Source organism: Heloderma suspectum, chromosome 6 (assembly GCF_057233095.1).
Source record: "Heloderma suspectum isolate Gila_16-S chromosome 6, 16-S_ref, whole genome shotgun sequence".
NCBI classification, from domain to species: domain Eukaryota; kingdom Metazoa; phylum Chordata; class Lepidosauria; order Squamata; family Helodermatidae; genus Heloderma; species Heloderma suspectum.
The window spans coordinates 106,586,062-106,607,347 of record NC_139463.1 but is presented as its reverse complement, the minus strand read 5'-3'; the positions used below and the strand labels follow the sequence as shown (position 1 = coordinate 106,607,347).

General features: G+C 44.2%; 1 protein-coding gene across 1 annotated transcript in view; it reads right to left on the bottom strand.

Moving 5' to 3' along the window:
• LOC146342321 (vomeronasal type-2 receptor 26-like) overlaps positions 1-21,286 on the bottom strand; it is a 30,098-nt gene that overhangs the window by 5,046 nt on the left and 3,766 nt on the right. Inside the window, exons 3-5 of the mRNA XM_084807796.1 lie at positions 8,587-8,878; positions 6,004-6,775; positions 2,361-2,585 (exon numbers count right to left, since the gene is read on the bottom strand). Coding sequence (XP_084663922.1) covers positions 2,361-2,585; positions 6,004-6,775; positions 8,587-8,606 — 1,017 coding nt within the window. The 5' untranslated portion in view covers positions 8,607-8,878. The remainder of the gene's footprint in view (positions 1-2,360; positions 2,586-6,003; positions 6,776-8,586; positions 8,879-21,286) is intronic.

Here is a 21,286-nt window from a genome sequence, read left to right as displayed (position 1 = left end):
AGGAAGAGAAGTTTCATATGGATGGTTATTCCTTAAAAAGGAGATACTAACGGCATGATAAGAAACAATTCCAATGAGAGAGAGCAGAAGATCTCGATGTGGCTACACAAAAAAACTTACCAATAGGGATGGCGTGGGCACCCGACTGGGAGGCCGTTGGGCTCCACCCCGCCAGTGCCACCAGACCATGCCTGCTGAGCCTCTGGCCTCATTTGCCTCTGCTCGTGCCCTCCTGGACATTCCCTGCACTCACCCAGACCCATCCACGAGTGCCCACCATATTCCCGAGCTTCTTTTTATGGGAAAAGGAGGTCTTTAAAAATGTGCATATTTAATATGCCCAAATTTGGGCTGGGAAAGGCTGATCTATGAAATATTAGAGACATAAATGGCCCATTTATGCCTCTAATATTGCGAATATCAACCCTTCCCAGACTGAATCTGTGCATATTTAAGTATGCACATTTTTAAAGACCTCCGTTTTTCATAAAAACTAGCTCAGGAAAATGGCGGGCACTCGCGAATGGGATCCAGAGTGAGTGCAGGCAGCTCGGTGAGCTCATGGGGGCTGGAGCGTGGGTCTGGGGGGCTCAAGTGGAGGCAGCACTTCAGCAGGCTCCCACCAAAACCAGACAGGAGTGGGTCCATCCATCCATACTTATCAATAACCTGAAAATTTAAAAAGGGACACTTATAAAAGATGGAAGGATGGACAGGTCACCAAGGGAGCCTGAAACTGCTGAGATGATGTAACGAAGGCTAAAACTCAGAATGGTTGAGGTTGGTGAGGGATGCTAAAAATATCCAAAAGGGCTTCCAAGTGGAGGACACAAGTAATGGTAGACCAAAGATGGCAAAATGCTGACAGGTGACAAAGAAACGGTGGAACTGTTCGACTCCTGTTTTGGCTCAGTCTTGCCCCCAAAGAGGATCTGTGACTGTGTCACATCTTGCATATGTAAGAAACAGGCGGAATGGGTAAGAGTGCAGCTTGAAGTTGACAGAAAGATAGTCAGAGAATATTTAAGCACCTGAAATTAGTTCAAGTCCTCAGGTTCAGATGAATTGCTTTCTAGGGTGTGGAAAGAGCTAGCAGATGGGCTCTTGGAACATCTATGTATTATCTTTGAGAAATCTTGGAGAACGAGTGAAGTATCAGAGGACTGGAGGAGGGCAAATGTTGTGTTGTCCCCATATTCAAAAGGGCAAAAAGAAAGATCCAGGAAATTATATATCAGTCAGTCTGATATCGATACCAGGGAAGATTTTAGAGCAGATTATAAAGCACTCAATTTGAAGGCACTTTGACACTAATGCAGTGATCACTGGAAGCCAGCATGGATTTGTCAAGAACAACTTCTGACAGACTAATTTCATTTTTTGATTCAGTAACTTCCTTAGCAGATAGTGGAAATGCTGAAGACATAATATATCTGGACTTCAGAAAGGCATTTGACAAAGTGCCCCATGATATTCTGAGCTGGGGGCTGGACTCAATGACCTAAATGTCCCCTTCCAACCCTACGGTTCTAGGATTCTAAGTCCATAAAAGGGAACTTTTGAATTTGGTATAGTCAACTAAAATCCAACTTGGGTAAATCTAAATCATTCAACGTGCCCCACATTTTTGAGGAGGGATATCAAGCACAGAAAGTTGATTTACAAATGGAGATTTTTAAGCACACTCTGTCCAAATGCTATACTCACTTGCAAATAGGCACAAGTTGTAGAAGCATTCTAAGAGCTTCTCTGCACAAGGCTTTTATTAGGCAGTCATGATCAGTCACTCACAGTAGTTTTCAGGCCCATCAACCTCCAAGGCCTCCCCCATGCTTTCTGACCATTATTGCAACTTTTTTTCTTAATGGGGAAAATGCAGCATTTAATTTTAATGCTGCTCCAATGGCACGTGTATTCCTGCAATTCTGCTATACCACAGTGTCATCTAGTGGTTGTATAATGAAATGTATAGAACTTGCAGACAAAGAAAATCCCTGGAAAAAAGCACATGCAAAGCAGCTGATCTTAATCCTGCAAAGAATCCAGAAGCAGAAGTGGGATGTGGGATAAAAGCCTGGTGTAGAGAAGCCCTTAGTGTGCAGGGCAAGAAACTACAATCTTGATCACCCAACACCCAGAGAACGTCATGTACAGGATAACTTGACCAGTGCTCAAGTCTGACAACAGCATTTGTATGACAGTGACCACACCTTATCAATCTTTTTTATAGGATATGAGAGGAGAGAGACACAAGACCTTCACCTGGAATATTTCAGGTGTTGAAATGATGTGGAAAAACAGCATATCTCTGGTTATACCAGATCTCAGCATTTATTAAAGATCTAAAAAAATATCCAAACCTGAAACTTGTGATTCCACACAATGGCACTTCCATTAATGCTGAACCCATTTCCTGAAGAAACCTGGGGATCTATCCTTCCAACTCGGATTCTCTGGAAGGATTGATTTTGGAATGTGACTGTGTTCATGATATTGTATCCAGATGCAAGTTCCCCATTCTCATCAAAAAATATTTCTTCCCCAGCACTATTGTTAAAACGGATGTTTCTCAGAAAAGAGTGGAGCTAGATCAGATAACAAAAAAGTTTACTAACAAGATCAAATGGTGGTAAACAGGTTAATTTTACTCCTTTGGAACCTCTCAGGTTTCAGATGGCAAATCTATCTGCCATTCTATTAACACTAACAGTGTCAAATGTGAATCTCCAAGATTTTGTACTTTCCAAATGTCAAATGCTGGAAGTTGTCTATCTTGAAGGGAAGTTGAATATTGTTAAAGACAGGGATGAGTGGGGACCTTCCACAGGTATTCACCAGATGGTTCTGCCCAGGTGGTTCCCAAACGTGATGTATTGCTTATGATCTGAACAGAATCAAGCATAGAATCAGGACATCCGCTCCCACGGGGGCACAATGTTCAATACAAGGGCATTCAAGTTACTCCCTAGAATGCTATCTGTATAAGATGTCTCCATTTATACATGAAAACCTTCCATAGAATGCACATGCTGGAGCAATTCTTCTCTTTTTCACCATTGTTTCTGCAGCTGTGGTGGAACCATTTTACATACATTTGTGTTGAGATAGCCCTGCTGCTGCTAGTGTGAGAAGATCCCATTCAAGCTGTTCCTGAAAGGATTCCTACTTCCTATGATTATGGAATATCAGGTCTCACCCAGGGTTTTAAGGTTCTGATGATGGAATATCAGGTCTCACCCAGGGTTTTAAGGTTCTGATGATGGAATATCAGGTCTCACCCAGGGTTTTAAGGTTCTGATGATGGAATATCAGGTCTCACCCAGGGTTTTAAGGTTCTGATGATGGAATATCAGGTCTCACCCAGGGTTTTAAGGTTCTGATGATGGAATATCAGGTCTCACCCAGGGTTTTAAGGTTCTGATGATGGAATATCAGGTCTCACCCAGGGTTTTAAGGTTCTGATGATGGAATATCAGGTCTCACCCAGGGTTTTAAGGTTCTGATGATGGAATATCAGGTCTCACCCAGGGTTTTAAGGTTCTGATGATGGAATATCAGGTCTCACCCAGGGTTTTAAGGTTCTGATGATGGAATATCAGGTCTCACCCAGGGTTTTAAGGTTCTGATGATGGAATATCAGGTCTCACCCAGGGTTTTAAGGTTCTCCTTTAATGGATATATTTTACTGATCTGTTTTGGGATCAGCTGTTCTTCCAGTTACTATTTCTGGAACGTAGACTTCTGCTGCAATGCTATGCATGTCTACACAGTAGTAACCCCCATTGAGTTCAAGGGGATGTACTCCCAGATAAGTGTGTATAGTAGGGATGGGAATATGTGGTCTTCCACATATTGTTGGAATGCAAGTCCCATCATCCCTCACCACTGGCTATGCTGGCTGCAGCACAACATCTGGAGGGACAGATGTTGCCCACTCCTGGGGTAGAGGACTGTACTTGTAGCTGAAAAAAAAATGTGTCTAGCTTTTTAAAAAACACCCGGGAGGAGAAGCACAATTGCGATCTTGTGGGAAGAAAAAAGAAAAAGCTATTACACAGTGCCAGGTAATGCCATTTGGAACATGGCAAGTGGATTGCAGCTTTATGTCTGAGTAAATGTGGCTATGATGGGGCTCTAATCCTGATATTTTCTGGTTAGTTTCACAGCCTGGCAAGGAAATTCACCCATTGCTTTTTTTCTAGTTGATTTTAGACTTGCCCCTTGATTTTTCTGATCACTTTCACAACCAGCCTAGAAAATGTAGCTTTTCAGTACATCTTCAAATCACACATACCCCTCTCTTGTCATTTGAGCAGGTGCCTTTGCTTCATCACATGGGAATCTGATTTAGGTGTGTGTAACTGTACTGGTGGGAGTGGACTTCCCTCTCCCTTCCTCACAGCAACCCCTTCAGCCCCCTGAAAATGCTACACAGATGGTCAGGGGACCCTGCTGAATGGGGTGAGCTGTGGTGCAGCGTGGGAGGTGGGATCCCCCCCCCACACACACACAAATCAGGCAGAAATACCTTCCATGAGAAGAGCCCTTCCACCAACAGAAGGCAGATCCTGAATCCAACCCTTTGTTTCTAAATGCTGTTTCTTCAAACAGAGAACAGAAGGCAGCCACTGAAACTGACAAAGCTGTGCATTGGTTTCACCTCCCTGTCCCCTTTTAAGGCTGCTCTTGTGCAATTCCAGAGTACCTCTATTCATAGAATCATAGAATAGTAGGGTTGGAAGGGGCATATAAGACCACTTAGTCACTATTCAAGCATAGTGACTTCTTAAATTTAAAAGTTTTTTTTTAAATAATAAATCTACAGTAAGAGGATTGAAGACTTACAACCAGACCCTACACATCTTTGCTCAGAAGTACGCACTACTGTGTTCAGTGGAACCTCTCCCTGCTTTGTAAGTTTGGAGAAGCCTTGTATGGGAGAAAACAGCTTGCCCTCCAGGACAAAAGAAAAGAAACTGTTTTGCAACCAGAAATGCATATCAAGCAATAGAGAAAGGATGGGCATTACCAATGCATCATCCATCTTCCCCAAGGATAACTCCTCCTACTCTGCCTTAATATAACACATAATATATTAATATAATATAATATAATATAATATAATATAATATAATATAATATAATATTTTCCTGTCCCCATTAGCTGAAAAATTGCACAGCTGTTGTGCTCTTTCCCTCCTTATTGGATATTTTGTCATTAGAAAAAAGATGGATGGAGCTGTGGGAACACACCAGCTGATTTCAAATGGATCATGATGTCTTCTGGACCTCCATAATATTTAGTGAATGAGGGAGGGCAACTGCACAGTAAAAAAAAAACTCATCTGGAAGCACGCCAAGAAGTAGCAATTTTCAGTCCTTCAGCATTTTGTCGCTCTTAATTTGTTGTAGTTCCCCCACCTTTCATTGCCGATACTTGGGTCTTGTGTTTCTGCTTCTAAGGGCTATTTTAATAAATTGGAAGAATGGTGCTCCCACAGTTCCTGTCCAAAACTTTTGTTCACAAAATCTCTTGACTTTTGCGCATACTCTTTCATGGCATTTCCTAGATTATAATCACCAGGATAACAACACAGGCTTGATGCCTAAATTATACTGAAATTAATCAGATTCTGTCACTGATTAATTAAATTATACTGAAATTAATCAGATTCTGTCACTGATTAATCCCCACTGAGTTTTATGAATCAAGGCAAGCATAAGCTATGTTGTATTCTAGCATTTTTCTTGCAGTCATTTTGTTTGGCCTGTTTATTTCAAAATGTGCAGAAGACCCTTTGGGGGGGGGGGAATTTTAAAATACATTTTTTTCCAGGAGGATTGTAGCAGAAATATTTGTATGGTTTTATTTAAAGGTGTTTCGCCACAAGCCACAGCGCTTCAACAAGGAGCCAGAGTCCAGCTTAGGGGGTGGCTTAGCTATCCATGCACAGAAATTGGTGCACTATCCTTGCACTGCAGCAAAGAGGAACCATGCCTTACCTGCCATGGATGATGTTGAAGAAGCTTCTGTCTCTCTCCGTTCTGTGTTGCTTTCTGCTTCACTCTCAAAGAATCCATGGCATGGAGAGCATGTGTGACAGCATAGACAGCATTGTAGATACTGTAGCTCTGGCCAGACATCCCCATTTCAAACACAGATCCAGGGAGGCTCCCCAGCTTCTCCTCCCCAGTGCACTTTTTTGGAATTGACACATATATATTATGTATTGGGAATGCGCAGAGAAATGCACTGTGCCAGAACTCCCGGATGAAATAAATATTTAACTGAAAAGGATTTATGGTCTCAAGGAAGTCCTGGAATCCTGGAACCACATTTGTGTGAAGTGAGAAGGACAAGGTGCCATTGAGGGATTTGGCTGGAAATTTATTCCAAGCAAAAACAGCTGTGAAATCCCATTGAGCCGTTATAACCCAAACTCTCTCAATTGGATGCTTCTTTAAAAATTCATACTCATCTAGAACCATTCGGAAACCTGCCATAGACTGAACATCACCATAGACAACAATTACACTGATTTCATTCAAGTGCAGTGTGAAAGATATCCTTTCAAGATATCGAGTAATAGTCTCCTTTGTGTAACTCATCACCATTGGGAGCAGCTGAACCAATGCAACACAAATATTGCTCCGGAAGAAGCTTGGTCTCAAAGTTCGAAGAAATGTTTCTCCACTGTCATCATCTGAGATCAGGAGGCCAATCCAGTTCCACCCAAAATGCTTGAGCAGCTGAACAATCCCATCATACTGAGGGCTTTCATTTGGAACCATCCGAAAGAAAGAAGGGAATTGTGTTTTATCATTCAACACAGGGTCAAAAGATCCATAACTGAGCTATCAGGACAAAATAAACTGTTAAGGCTACAGACCAGCTTCATTTGCTATTCAGTTTCTGGTTAATAGCCCAGAATGGTCTACTGATGTTTCTTGATGGAAGCAAATAGTTAGGCCCTAACTTGAGTACTACTGTACTAGCTATCAGAGCTTTCAGGAGATGACTTCAGATACTGTCAGCTAAGGGGAAACAGTGGAAAGAGACAGAGGCAGAGACAAAGCTGAGAACTGGTGGTAAGCTGAAAGGTCCTCATGCACTGCAGCCTCTCTCTGTCTCTCTGGGGTTCTGCTGGGGATCACAGATCTGCTGCCTTGAAAGAGTTTCTCCACTTTATTATCTTCTTGCATATTTGCAAATAAAGCAAATATCACAAAAATGATCACAAGTTTCCGGTGGTCTTTCCTCCAAAGGACACCAAACCTGGATTGCACTTCCCCTGAACCTCTGACTGCTAAGTGAAGTGGGACACGTGCAACAATACTTAACAAACTGAGAAATTCACCATTTTATCCTTGAACAGTAAGTTACACCTTCAATCCACTGCATTTGATCCTCCAGCAAATCTTTTCCCCAATGTAGTACCCTCCAGAAATGTTGGACTACAATGTCCATCATGCCTAGACAGCATGCCCAATGGCAAGGGAAGATGGGGGTTGTAATCCAAAACATCCAGAAGCAGCGTTGGCTCAAGGATTAGGGGGGCCCTGGGGAACAGCACCTTCACAGGGCCCCACTAACCTGGAAGAATTTGGACATTCAAACTGAGAACTCCCTTGAGCTATAATGAACCTTCTTTGATACTCTGTGTAATGTGAAAATGGCAGCAGTCCTAGACTGTGTGACCTCTGCTTTTCCTGGGGCCCTTGCAGATGCCTAGCAATGCTACCCTCTGGAATCAACCCTGTCTGGAAGGCACAAGGTTGTGGAAGGCCACTAGATACAGATAGTGTACATATAATCTAATTGATGATCCATATGAAGCCATATATATATATATATATATATATATATATATATATACACACACACACACATATATATATATATATACACACACACACATATGAATATGGAAGCATATAATGCCAAAATGTCAAGAGGGAGGTGTCAGCAGGTATGGGGGAACAAGCTTCATAGAAGTGCAAAGAATACATTATGAAAAATAAAAGAATGTGGGAGAACCCACCCCACTCCCCCACCCCCAAATTGAATGAGGACTGAGCATGCTCAGTGGCCACAGAAGACTATCTGATTATGGGGGGAAATAGAAAACAGAGGGGGAGGAATGAGTATTCCAGGAAAAAGCATGGGTGCCTGGATGGAACCTTGAACAGGAGAATTCCACAGTGCAGTACTTTGTTGCAGGTTCCACATTTGTTATAAACCAAACACTGTTATCTGAATACATACAGGCTGTTGGTGCTGTCAAGTTTCACATTGCTAATGGATTCTAAGCAGGAAGTTGGGGAAATCAAATTACTCATAGTTTAAACCATAAAATACCATGGTGTTAAATTCTGGGGCTGGTGTGGACCACAACTGCGGAGAATATGAACTCAAGGTCCTTTCATGCCAAGAAGCCCAAAGGATGATGAGTTGACAATAGTACCTGCTAGAAAGGATTAGGTAGAATCCTTTTTTCCTTACAAAGTCTGTGGGGCGTACAAGTAAGGTCCTGGAGAGAGACCTGCACTGTTCTGCTTCCTATGCATGCATATGGAGACACATACCTGTGGTATCTTGTAGGCATTTAAGATGTTGGCCATTGGAATGGAGGTTTGTGAGGTGAGCCCACCAATGACGGCCATTAATGTCTTCTCTCTGACACACCTGTAATTGGGGGGATTTCCCTGTCCCATGAAGAGAATATGCAGTGTGGTTGTATAGGCTCGCTTTGAACTAAATGCATTCTCGTAGATCTTGGATCCCAGTGTGGTGTTGGGCAAGAGATGCTCATCCCTGTTGACCTCATTAATGGCAAAAGCAAGGGCTAGGACCTGCTGGTAGTTTTTACACATTACCCTGCAATGAGAATGTCACAGAGTCATACAGCCTTATATCAGTGAAACAAGTGCATCCGTTTTCTTTATCATTCTACATTCCGAATTTGCAACAGCAGTACAGTCTACTTCAAACTCTTGTAGTATTAACTTTTTTTTAAAAAAAGTACCTCTTCAAAAAGTACCTTACTTTTTAAAAGCACACACAGGAGAACTACTTACCATGCCTTTGTAGGGAAGTATGGATATCTCGTGAATTTGTGTAAAAACATTTCAGTAAGTACAATAGATACAAATTCCCCAAGGATAATGTCACCGCTGGAGCTGTTAAAACTATGCTCAGCTTCTGGCTGCCAAGTGCATGTGGAGTTCGAAGCTTTGCTGAAATTATTAGGGAACATCAGGGGGAGAGGGAGGAGGAGCAAGAGGAAGAAGAGCAAGACCAATCTTAATGCCCACAAATCCCTGCCCCAATCACAACTATCCATTGGCATTGTCACCTACACACTACTAGGATGACTGTGAACGGTAACTGGCTTGAAATAGACTACAGAAAACCACCCACAATGGACTGGCCAACCCTTTCCAATCCATAAATTGCAAGGATCCACTTTGAGAACCATTCAAGTCAGAAAGTGAATTCATAATCCTCATTGAAATAACTAACTTGCAACTTTTGGTCTAAGGGATGAAGTTCCAAAGCTCAAAATGACACAGCCTTGCCTGCCTCAAGTTAACTTCTCTTAGCTCAGGTTTGGAGGAGTCTTTAGAGTCAGACTGAGTGAAGCAAAGCAAGCTATTTCATGGAATCAGACTGTTTTTGTTGTTTAGGATATATATTATAGGAGTCCTATATAGGGTTTCCACAAGATATCAGTTTCAATCATTGTGATTTTGATAATTACAAGGTAATTATACATCTCTTCCAAGGTCCTTGTATTACCAGTCAAAGCACATTGGTGTGATCCCGTGATAGCCTGCATCTACTCTCATCAGGGCAGCAGAGACCGAGTTCTCAGAATCAAGGTGCATGTTTGGTATTGACCAAACTTTCTGAACTGCTAGCCTAGGAATTGTGGGAAGAAAAAGAAAGATAGAAATGAGCCACAGATGACCAGTCCAGACCATAGCCAGTGTAACTGAACCTAAGTGGACCTAGCCTCAGTTATGTGTGTGCTGGGTATATCCAGACTAGACTACTGTAATGCACACTGCATGGGGCTGCCTTTGAAAAGAACTCACAAAGTTATGCTGGTACCACTGGGGCTAAGCAGTCAGAACATGTTACACTGATTCTGTGTGAATCACATTGGTTTCTGGGTCAATTAAAGCCCTAAGCAGTTTGGGACTAGCTTATTTGAAGGACCACCTGTGTCTATATGGACTTGCTCATGCTTGAGATCAGCAATGGAGACTCTGCTCTCTGGCCCACCTTTAAGACTGCTCTGATTGGCAGACACTAGACAGGTCCTTTTCAGCAGGGGCCAGTACATTGTGGAACTCTCTTCCAATGGATATACAGTTGTCCCCCTCACTCCTGGCACTTGGAAAACTTATCTGTTTCAAGAGGCTTTTAACTGATGTGCTTTTATTGAACATACTGCTGAGTATATTGTTGTGGAAAGATAATAGATAGATAGATAGATAGATAGATAGATAGATAGATAGATAGATAGATAGATAGATAGACAGACAGACAGACAGACAGACAGACAGACAGATGATGGGTAGATGATAGGTAGATGATAGAGATATAGATAGATACAGACATACACACACACACACACTTGTGTGTGTGTGTGTGGTCTGGCTAAATCATTATTTAATGCATTGTGGTATATTCTTTGCATATTTAAGTCAAAATGTTTTAATGTAATATTCTAATTTTATGGTTATATTGTTTTCTGCTGACTTTAGGGGACTTTGCCCAGAAACATGGCTTATAACTATTTAAAATCATAATAATACTAATGAACTAAATATCAGAGCAGATATGCCTGATACCTGAGGGTACCTCATCACACATCAGTCCACTCTTGATTCAAAGTGGAGTTTCCCACCACTGTTCTTTCATTGCATACCCTACACAGCTGGCATAAGACATCCCATAGCCTGAGGAGATAGGGCACACACTGCCACTACTGCCACCTCCCTATTTTGCCTCCCTGGCTGCAACTCTCCTTTCCCTCAGTGTTTCACTCTGAAGGTTCTTTTCTCAGAGTGAGGCATTGGCGGTGAGGTGACCCTGAAGATTGCCTTTGCCACAGCAGCACAGGCAAACTCCATGGTCACCTCACCCACAAGCCTCACTCTGAGGAAGGACCCCATCAGAGCAAGGGCTTTCAGCTTGGTGGGCTCTCTACACAAAGGATTCAAACTTTGGATTTCATAAGTAGTAGGGATGTGAGAAAGTCATTTACCTTTTCGAAGGGGTGATTCATGGTAGGGGGGAGGCACTCCGCACCTCCCCCTGAAATCCTAACCCGGCCAGCTCTGCTCCATGGCAACTGCTGGCCGGAGCTGCTGGCCGGGTGCATTTGCAGGCATGCAGAGCCTGCGGACGCAAATGGTGGTGGCTACGGTGGCCGCCATTTGCATTCCTGTTTTTTTGCCATGATAGGCTACATAAATATGTACGTAGCCTATCACAGCAAAAAAAACAGGAACGCAAATGGCAGCCACCGTAGCCACTGCCATTTGCGTTCCCTTTTTTTGCCATGATAGGCTATGTAAATATTTACATGGCCTATCACAGCCTCCGCAGGGACGCAAATGGCCTCCCTGCATTAGCTGTGATAGGCTACATAAGTATTTACATAGCCTATCATGGCAAAAATGGGGAAGCGAATGGCGGCCGCAGACGCGGCCGCCATTTGCAAAGCAGCACGAACGACACCAGGTAAGTGCTCTGTTTCGCACGCCTTTCACGGGGTGGGGGGGCTTTTTTCCGCCAAGGATTTCGGGGGGCTAAATACACTGGCATTCAGCCTCACTGAGACCCATGGAGGAATCCTCTGACATCACTAATAAGTAGGGATGTCTGTCGCTGGGCAGTCTGGCCCTTTCTGGGCTTGCCAGAGTTCCACGGCATGCCCAACTGTGCTGGCATTTGCGAGCTGAGCTGTGGCTTTCCCCCCAAATCTGGGGAGTTTTTACATATTGGGGGGGGGTCATCCATAATTTACGCAAATCAAGTTTTGCACCAATCATGCCTACAATTTGCACAAATTTGCATCATTTGTGAAAATTACAGCTGCAATTTGCATAGTTTGCACAAATTCACTGTGTAATTTGTGCAAATTAAAAAAACACCAAAATTCAAGTGTGGATTTTAGAATTGTTCTTATGGCCCACCTAGCTACCTTTGGTAATAATAATAAAGGTAAAGGTAAAGGTGTCCCCAACCAGTCGTGTCCGACTCTAGGGTGCGGTGCTCATCCCCGTTTCTAAGCCGAAGAGCCAGCGCTGTCCGAAGATGCTTCCGTGGTCATGTGGCCGGCATGAATGAACACCGAGGTGCACAGAACGCTGTTACCTTTCCTGCCGAGGCAGTACCTATTTATCTACTTGCAATTTCGTGCTTTCAAACTGCTAGGTTGGCAGAAGCTGGGACTGAAGACGGGAGCTCACTCCGTCACGCAGCACTCGGGTCTCGAACTGCTGACCTGCCGACCTTCCAGTCTGCAGTTCAGCGTCTTAACCACTAAGCCACCGTGGCCCCCTGGTAATAATAATAATAATAATAATAATGATGATGATGATGATGATGATGATGATGGAGTCATGTGATACCTTAAAGAGTAACATTTATTGTGGCGTAAAACTAGGGATGCTCATCATGGGGAAATCTGCCCCTTTGGGGGCTCATCAGATTTCCCTGGAGCCCCAGCTCAGCTTGCATTTGCAAGCTAATACATGGGCTTTTCCCCCCAAATCCAGGAACTTTTCTCCCCACCCCCACCCCGCCTAAATAGCAGCTTCCACAAGTTGTGACTGCAATTGGCATGATTTGTGCAAATTTCAGCCATAATTTGGGTAATTTGCTGAAGTTGCTATTTAGGGGTGGGGGGAATCCACATGACCAAAATACACATGTTGACATGGACCCCTGGTCTCATCCAGCACAACTCTTCTTACATTTTTATGTTCTGTATGGGGTGGGATGTAGAGGAGATCTTTCCAGTCAAAGGTACACTGACTGGATTCACACAAGATGATAATGTGAACTCAAGGTTAAGTATTGGTTGAGTGTGGATTGTCATTGAATCGTGGGTTGTTGTTGAAACAAGGGTTATTGTGTTGTCTGAATCCAGCTGCAATAACAAATGATAGTTTGTTAACCACAAACAATCTACAGTTTATAACCCAACAACAAATCATAGGGGGGATAAACTATTTGTTTAATTACACCATTGGTTTGTGAGAAAACAAATAACGTTTTGCATGAAAACTTCATGTACACATTCATGTGCATTTCACCTGATATACTCATTTGAAATGTTTGCTATTTTAGCTTGTGTTGCATTTTTATCATATTGGCTTTTGTATTTGTATCAGCATTTCATCATGTTTGCCTAATGTTATGGTAATTTAAAATCTTTACTAGTATTTTGTGTAGGCAGTGTGGAGAGGTGGAGAAATGACACATACAACTTCAGTGGGTTAAATATGGCCACACGTTTATTGATTGCAGCTTTAATAGATTTAATGAGGTATATAGGTTAGATCCCCCCTTCATGGATCACTGCCTTGTTGTGGCGAAGGGGCTTGTGTAACTCAGTGAAGCCATAAGCTATGCCATGCAGGGCCACCCAAGACGGACAGGTCATGGTGGACAGTTCTGACAAAATGTGGTCCACTGGAGAAGGAAATGGCAACCCACTCCAGTATTCTTGCCATGGAACGTAGCACAAGGCTAAAAGATATGACGCCAGAAGATGAGCCCCTCAGGTCGGAAGGTGTCCAATATACTACTGGGGAAGAGCAGAGGAAATTTCGAAGTAGCTCCAGAAAGAGTGAAGCGGCTGGGCCAAACCCGAAAGGACACTCAGCTGTGGATGTATCTGGTGGTGAAAAGAAAGTCCGATGCTGTAAAGAACAATATTGTTTAGGAACCTGGAATGTAAGATCAATGAATCAAGGTAAGCTGGAGGTGGTCAAACATGAGATGGCAAGATTGAACATCGACATCTTGGGAAACAGCGAACTAAAATGGACAAGCATGGGCGAATTTAATTCAGGTGACCATTATATGTACTACTGTGGGCAAGAATCCCTTAGAAGAAATGGAGTAGCACTCATAGTCAACAAAAAGGTGGGGGGGAAAGCAGTAGTGGGGTACAATCTCAAAAATGATAGAATGATCTCAGTACGAATCCAAGGCAAACCATTCAACATCACAGTAATTCAAGTCTATGCCCCAACCACTGAGGCCGAAGAAACTGAGGTTGATCGGTTCTATGGAGACCTACAACACGTTCTAGAACTAACATAAAAAAAGATGTCCTCTACATCATAGGGGATTGGAATGCTAAAGTAGGAAGTCAAGAAATCACCAGGATAACAGGCAAGCATGGCCTTGGTGTACAAAATGAAGCTTGACAAAGGCTAATAGAGTTCTGTCAAGAGAATACGCTAATCACAGCAAACCCTCTTTTCCAACAGCACAAGAGGCGACTCTACACATGGACATCACCAGATGGTCAATGTCAAAATCAGAGTGATTATGTCCTTTGCAGCCAAAGATGGAGACACTCTGTACAGTCAGTCAAAACAAGACCTGGAGCTGACTGTGGCTCAGATCATGAGCTGCTTCTTGAAAAATTTTGGCTTAAATTGAAGAACGTAGGGGAAACCACTAAGTCATTCAGGTATGACCTAAATCATATCCCTTATGAATATACAGTGGAGGTGAGGAATAGATTTCAGGGATTAGACCTGATAGACAGAGTGCCTGAGGAACTATGGACGGAGGTCTGTAACATTGTTCAGGAGGCAGCAACTCAATCCATCCCAAAGAAAAAGAAGCAAGAAAGCAAAGTGGCAGTCTGATGAGGCTTTACAAGTAGCTGACGAAAGAAAGGAAGTGAAAAAGGAAGGGAGAAAGGGGAAGATATATCCAACTGAATGCAGAGTTCCAAAGAATAGCAAGGAGAGACAAGAAGGCCTTCTGAAATGAACAATGCAAAGAAATCGAGGAAAACAATAGAATGGGATAGACTAGAGATCTTTTCAAGAAAATCGGAGATCTCAAGGGAACGTTTTGTTCAAAGACGGGCATGATAAAGGACAAAGAAAGCAGGGACCTAACAGAAGCAGATGAGATTAAGAAGAGGTGGAAAGAATACACAGAAGAACTATACAGGAAAGATCTGAATGTCCCTGATAGCCATGATAGTGTGATCACTGAACTTGGGCCGGACATCCTAGAGAGTGAAGTCAAGTGGGTCTTAGGAAGCATTAGTAACAACAAAGCTAGCGGAGATGACAGTATTCCAGCTGAGCTATTTAAAATCCTAAAAGATGATGCTGTTAAAGCGCTGCACTCAATATGCCAACAAATTTGGAACACTCAGCAGTGTCCACAAGACTGGAAAAGGTCAGTTTACATTCCAATTCCAAAGCAGGGCAATGCCAAAGAGTGTTCAGACTACCTCATAATTGTGCTCATTTCACATGGCAGCAAGGTTATGCTCAAAATCCTACAAGCTAGGCTTCAGCAGCATGTGAACCGAGAACTACCGGAAGTACAAGCTGGGTTTCGAAGAGGCAGAGGAACTAGAGATCAAATTGTCAACATTCGCTGGATCATGGAGAAAGCAAGAGAATTCCAGAAAAATGTCTATTCCTGCTTCATTGACTATGCTAAAGCCTTTGATTGTGTGGATCACAACAAACTGTGGCAAATTCTGAAAGAGATGGGAGTACCAGACCACCTTACCTGTCTCCTGAGAAACCTGTACGAGGGTCAAGAAGCAACAGTAAGAACCAGACATGGAACAACTGATTGGTTCCAAATTGGGAAAGGAATATGACAAGGCTGTATATTGTCACCCTGCTTATTTAATTTATATGCAGAGTACATCATGAGAAATGCTGGGTTGGATGAATCACAGGTCGGAATTAAGATTGCCGGGAGAATGATCAACAACCTCAGATACGCAGATGATACCACCCTAATGGCAGAAAGTGAAGAGGATCTAAAGAGCCTCTTGTTGAGGGTGAAAGTGGAGAGTGCAAAAGCTGGTTTGAAACTCAACATTAAAAAAACTAAGATCATGTCATTTGGCCCCATCACTTCCTGGCATATAGAAGGGGACAAAATGGAAGCTGTGACAGATTTTATTTTCTTGGGCTCTAAGATCACCGCAGACGGTGACTGTGGCCATGAAATTAAAAGACGCTTGCTCCTTGGGAGGAAAGCTATGGCACACCTAGGCAGCATAGTAAGAAGCATAGACATCACCTTTCCGACAAAGGTTCATATAATCAAAGCTATGGTTTTCCCAGTAGTAATGTATGGCTGTGAGAGCTGGACTATAAGGAAGGCTGAGTGCCGAAGAATTGATGCTTTCGAACTGTGGTGCTGGAGAAGACTCTTACGAGTCCCCTGGACTGCAAGGAGGTCAAATCAGTCCATCCTAAAGGAAATCAACCCTGAGTGCTCATTGGAAGGACAGATACTGAAGCTGAAGCTCCAATATTTTGGCCACCTAATGCCAAGAGAAAACTCTCTGGAAAAGACCCTGATGCTGGGAAAGACTGAAGGCGAAAGGAGAAGGGGATGGCAGAGGATGACATGGCTAGATAGCATCACCGATGCAATGAATATGAACTTGATCACACTCCGGGAGAGAGCGCAGGACAGGAAGGCCTGGCATGCTATGGTCCATGGGGTCACGAAGAGTCGGACATGACTTAACAACTTAACAACAACAACAACAACAGTTTAGATCCAGTCCTTGGTCAGCCCACCTGCTGCTGGCTGATACCAACTTGGCACAAGAGCTAGGTGCGTGGTGGGAAGGGTAAGAAACCAATGGGCCCACCACAGCATAAACCATTCTTGAGACCCTCCTGCACCCTTGAATGTAACTGACCCACCCTTCCCAGAGCTGGCCTGGACCTTGAAGTATGAAGACTGCCACTGCAGGGGCTCAGGCCTTAATTTATGCCCATGAGGCAGACTGCAGGGAGACAGTTGTCCCTCTAGTTTGCCTCAAAGTCCCATCCCTATGTGAGCCAGGCAGCATTCTGATTTGCTTCCTGAGTGCCACACTGCCTCCAACCACCCCACAGGCCCCTGCAGTTCTGAGGCAGGACAGAATGGGTCTGGCTCCTGTTCCCTGCCTGCATACCAGCACAAACTGGTATCCCTGGTGAGCTAGTTTCCCTTTCTTTATTTCAAAAGAATTGTCTGACATGTACAGAACTTATTATGTGTGTATCTTACCAAGTAAATAAATAATTTTTCATACCCAATTTTGCCCAATACATGCAATTGTGCGAGCAATTTCCCCTAACATACTGCATTTCTTGTACATTATATTTAGTGGAATAGAGAAGAGGAAACAAAACATAGATGGTGTTGAAATTGTCTAGACCAGGGGTCCCCAACCTTTTTGGACCCATGAGCACATTTGGAAATGTGATAAACTGCTGTGGGCGCCACCACAAAATGGCTCCCATGGAAGATGTGGCTGGTCACAAAATAAGTGCTTTAGGAGCCTGGGTAGTCAAAAGAAAAGTAATTCATTGCAGAAACAGATTACAAGTAGAGTAAAAATCTGAACTCCAAAGCCAATCTACTTATTAGATCCCAACGAAGCACAACAAAATGTCCATTTAAGGTTGCATTCCTATGCATGCTTACATGGAACTCAATCAGAATTACTTCTGAGTAGGCCTACATAGGATTGTTCTGCTCATCCTGTTCACACACACACACATTTTCCTAGTCTCGGAGCAAAGGCAAATGCCTACAATCCTAAAAGGATTTTAACTCTAGGCTCAGCCATTCCTTTTTCCCCACCTGACATTCTTATGTCTTCTTCTGCTACCAGAACTCTTGCCAGGAACATGGTGTGTGTGTGTGGGGGGGTGAAGAATAAAAGAGGCTGGGAAGGGAGAGAAAAAGAGCAAGGCTAGGGGCTGGGAGGATGAAGAAAGAATGAGATAAAGGGATGAGATGGATAGAAAGAACAAGGCTAGGGACTGGGTGGAAGGGAGAGAAAGCAAGGAACAGGGTGGGGGGAGAGAAAGAAAAAGGCTGGATGCTAGGTGGAAGAAGAAACAGTGACGTAAAGAGATGGGGGAGAGAAATAGTGATGGTAGAAGCTGCGGGGGGGGGAGAAAGAGAAGAAAGGGGAAAGGTGTGAGTGGGCAGAAGATAGGGGGGGCAGGAATCAACTCTTTGTGGTTTTTTTCCTGCCTGCCACACAGATGATCAGTGGCAGGTTCAGGAACTGGAAGGGGAACCTAGTGATGACCTAATGTTTTTCAAGTTTTCAAATAAAAATAAATTTTTGAAAGGGGCTGGGAGTGGAGAGGTTCCCACAGGTGCCATGGTAGGTATGAGGGAGGGCTGTACATCGCTTCTGCACTGAATCTGAATACCGAAGTGTCTCAGGCTACTACGGGGGTGCCTTGGTGAGATCCAAAGTGGATCAGACCAGCACTGAGGCAATCCAAACTAGGGATGTACGAATCCCTTACCTGGTTCTGGTTGGGGCATCTGCTGGGGGGGGGAGAGGCGCTCTGTCCCTCCCCCCGGAATCCTTGAAGGGTGGGAGGCGATCTGGTCCTCCCCCCCGGAATCCTGCCCAGCCGGCTTTGTTCTGCGGCTGCTCCGCGGAGCAGCTGGCCAGGACCGTCCATGGCTGGACGTCCGGCCGCGGATGGGCTGCTGCGGATGCAAATGGTGGCCGCCATAGCGGCCGCCATTTGCATCCTTCCAGGCTTCCATGATAGGCTACGTAAGTATTTACGTAGCCTATCACGGCATGTCCCCCTCCAAAAAACAGCGTACACAAATGGTGGCGGCTACGGCGGCCACCATTTGCATTCCCTATTTTTCGCCGTTCTAGCCTACATAAATATTTACATAGGCAATTACGGCAAAAAAAAGGGGGGGAACCGCAAATAGCATAGTGGGCGCTATTTGCGTTTCTTTTTTTTTTGCCGTAAAAGCCTACGTAAATATTTATGTAGGATAAAATTGGCGGGGAAAAAAAGAACGCAAATAGCGTCCACTACTCTATTTGCTGTTCCCTTTTTTTTGGCCACAATTGCCTACATAAATATTTACGTAGGCTAGAACGGTGAAAAATAGGGAACGCAAATGGTGGCCACTGTAGCTGCCACCATTTGCTTACGCTGTTTTTTTTGGGGGGGATTAGCCGTGATAGGCTACGTAAATCCTTACGTAGCCTATCACAGCTGCAAGGACGGCAATGGCGGCCTCAGCAGCCTGGCCGCAGCCAACCAGGAGACCGCCGCCACCGGAACCACCGCCACCGGAACCGCCGCCACATCCGCCGCATCCGCCGCATCCACCCCAGGTAAGTTCCATCCCAGGGGATTCCGCGGGGGGGGGCGGGGGGGCAGGAGGCCATTCTGCCATGGATTCAGGGGGCTGGATTCTCTGCCATCCCTAATCCAAACTGAAGCGAGTCACTGCCAAAGCACCTTGGTCTGCCTCAGAGATTCAGAGCTATTTTGATGCCTTCTGAAGCCCAGACAGCCTGTCTCCAAAATGTATCAACTTGTGAAACATCAGGGAGAGGGAAAGGAGGCGGAGGAAGAGGAGGAGGAGGAGGAGGAGGGAGGGAGGGAGCTTTGGCAAATGGCAACTCTAGTTGCCAAATTAGGACTGAACTTAACCCAGCAGTCTCCAATCAGTCATGGTGGTGGTGATGGGGGATACTGTATATATTGGAGATCAGCATATGTTTGTTTCATTGTGTGAGAGAGAGCTGGTTAGAGTTGGTTAGAGAGAAAGTTGGCTAGATCTGTGGTGTGTGTGTGTGTGTGTTGTACTTAGGGATGGCAGAGAATTCCGCCACAGATTCCAGGGAGAATCTCGCCTCCCGCCTCCCGCCCCCCACCCCCCCACGGAATCCCCCTGGGACGGAACTTACCTGTGGTGGATGCGGCGGTGGCAGTGGAGACTCCAGCAACAGCTCTGGTGGTGGCTGGTCTCCCGGCCAGCCACAGCCGGGCTGCTGCGGCTGCCATTAGCGACCTTGCAGCCGTGATAGGCTACATAAGTATTTAAGTAGCCTATCATGGCAAAGAACAGGGATGCAAATGGTGGCCGCTATGCCATTTGCTCCCCTGCTTTTTGCTGTGTTAGGTTACGTAAGTATTTACATAGCCTATCATAGTAAAGGCAGCCACACAAATGGTGTAGCAGCTGCCATTTGCGTCCCTGATCTTTGCCGTGATAGGCTACGTAAATACTTACATAGCCTATCACGGCTGCTAGCAAGGATGCAAATGGTGGCCACTACGACGGCTGCCATTTGCGGCCACAGCAGCCCAGCCATGGCTGGAACTCTGGCTGCAGCTGGCCCTGGCCAGCGGCTCTGCAGAGCCGCTGTGGAGCGGAGCCGGCCAGGGAGGATTCTGGGAGGAGGGATGAAGTGCCTCCACCCCACCGCGGATGCCTCTGCGTGGAGCCAGGTAAGGGATTCATACATCCCTAGTTGTACTGCAGCTTTGTCATTCTTCTTTCTCACCCAGCTCTTCTCAATCCAACTATTCCCTTTCTTTCTTTTCTTTCTTTTCTTTCTTTTAACCCCCACCACCAAAGTACTTATTTTCCCTCCCTCCCTCCCGCCCTTTCTTTCTTTCTTTCTTTCTTTCTTTCTTTCTAGATTCTTTATAAGCCAGAACAAAAAACACACTCAGTATTTTAGTTTTCTGCCTTGTCTTGTTCTTTGCCCCCACTCAATTAAACTATTTCTTAGTAGCTTTCCATTTCTTTCTTTCTAGATCATATATATATGATCTATATATATATATAGAGAGAGAGAGAGAGATATCTCTCTCTATATATATATATAGATAGATAGATAGATAGATAGACAGATAGACAGATAGATATAGATAGATAGATAGATAGATAGATAGATAGATATATATATAGAGAGAGAGAGATTAAAAATAAGTACTTTCCTTACCGTGTTCTTCGCTCCCTCCTTCTCAATTCCTGTATTCCTTCCCTCCCATTTTTGAACTCTATATCTTTTCCCTTTAATTTTTTTAAAACCCTTTGCTTTGCTTTACATAGTTCTGTATTTGCTTTATCTTTTGCTCTTGTGTGTGTGTGTCTCTCTGTGTGTGTGTGCTTGTGTTTCAGTCAAGCAAACAGTGTGTGGCAAAGCACTACACACATTAACATATGTTATTTAAATTTAATACTACGCTG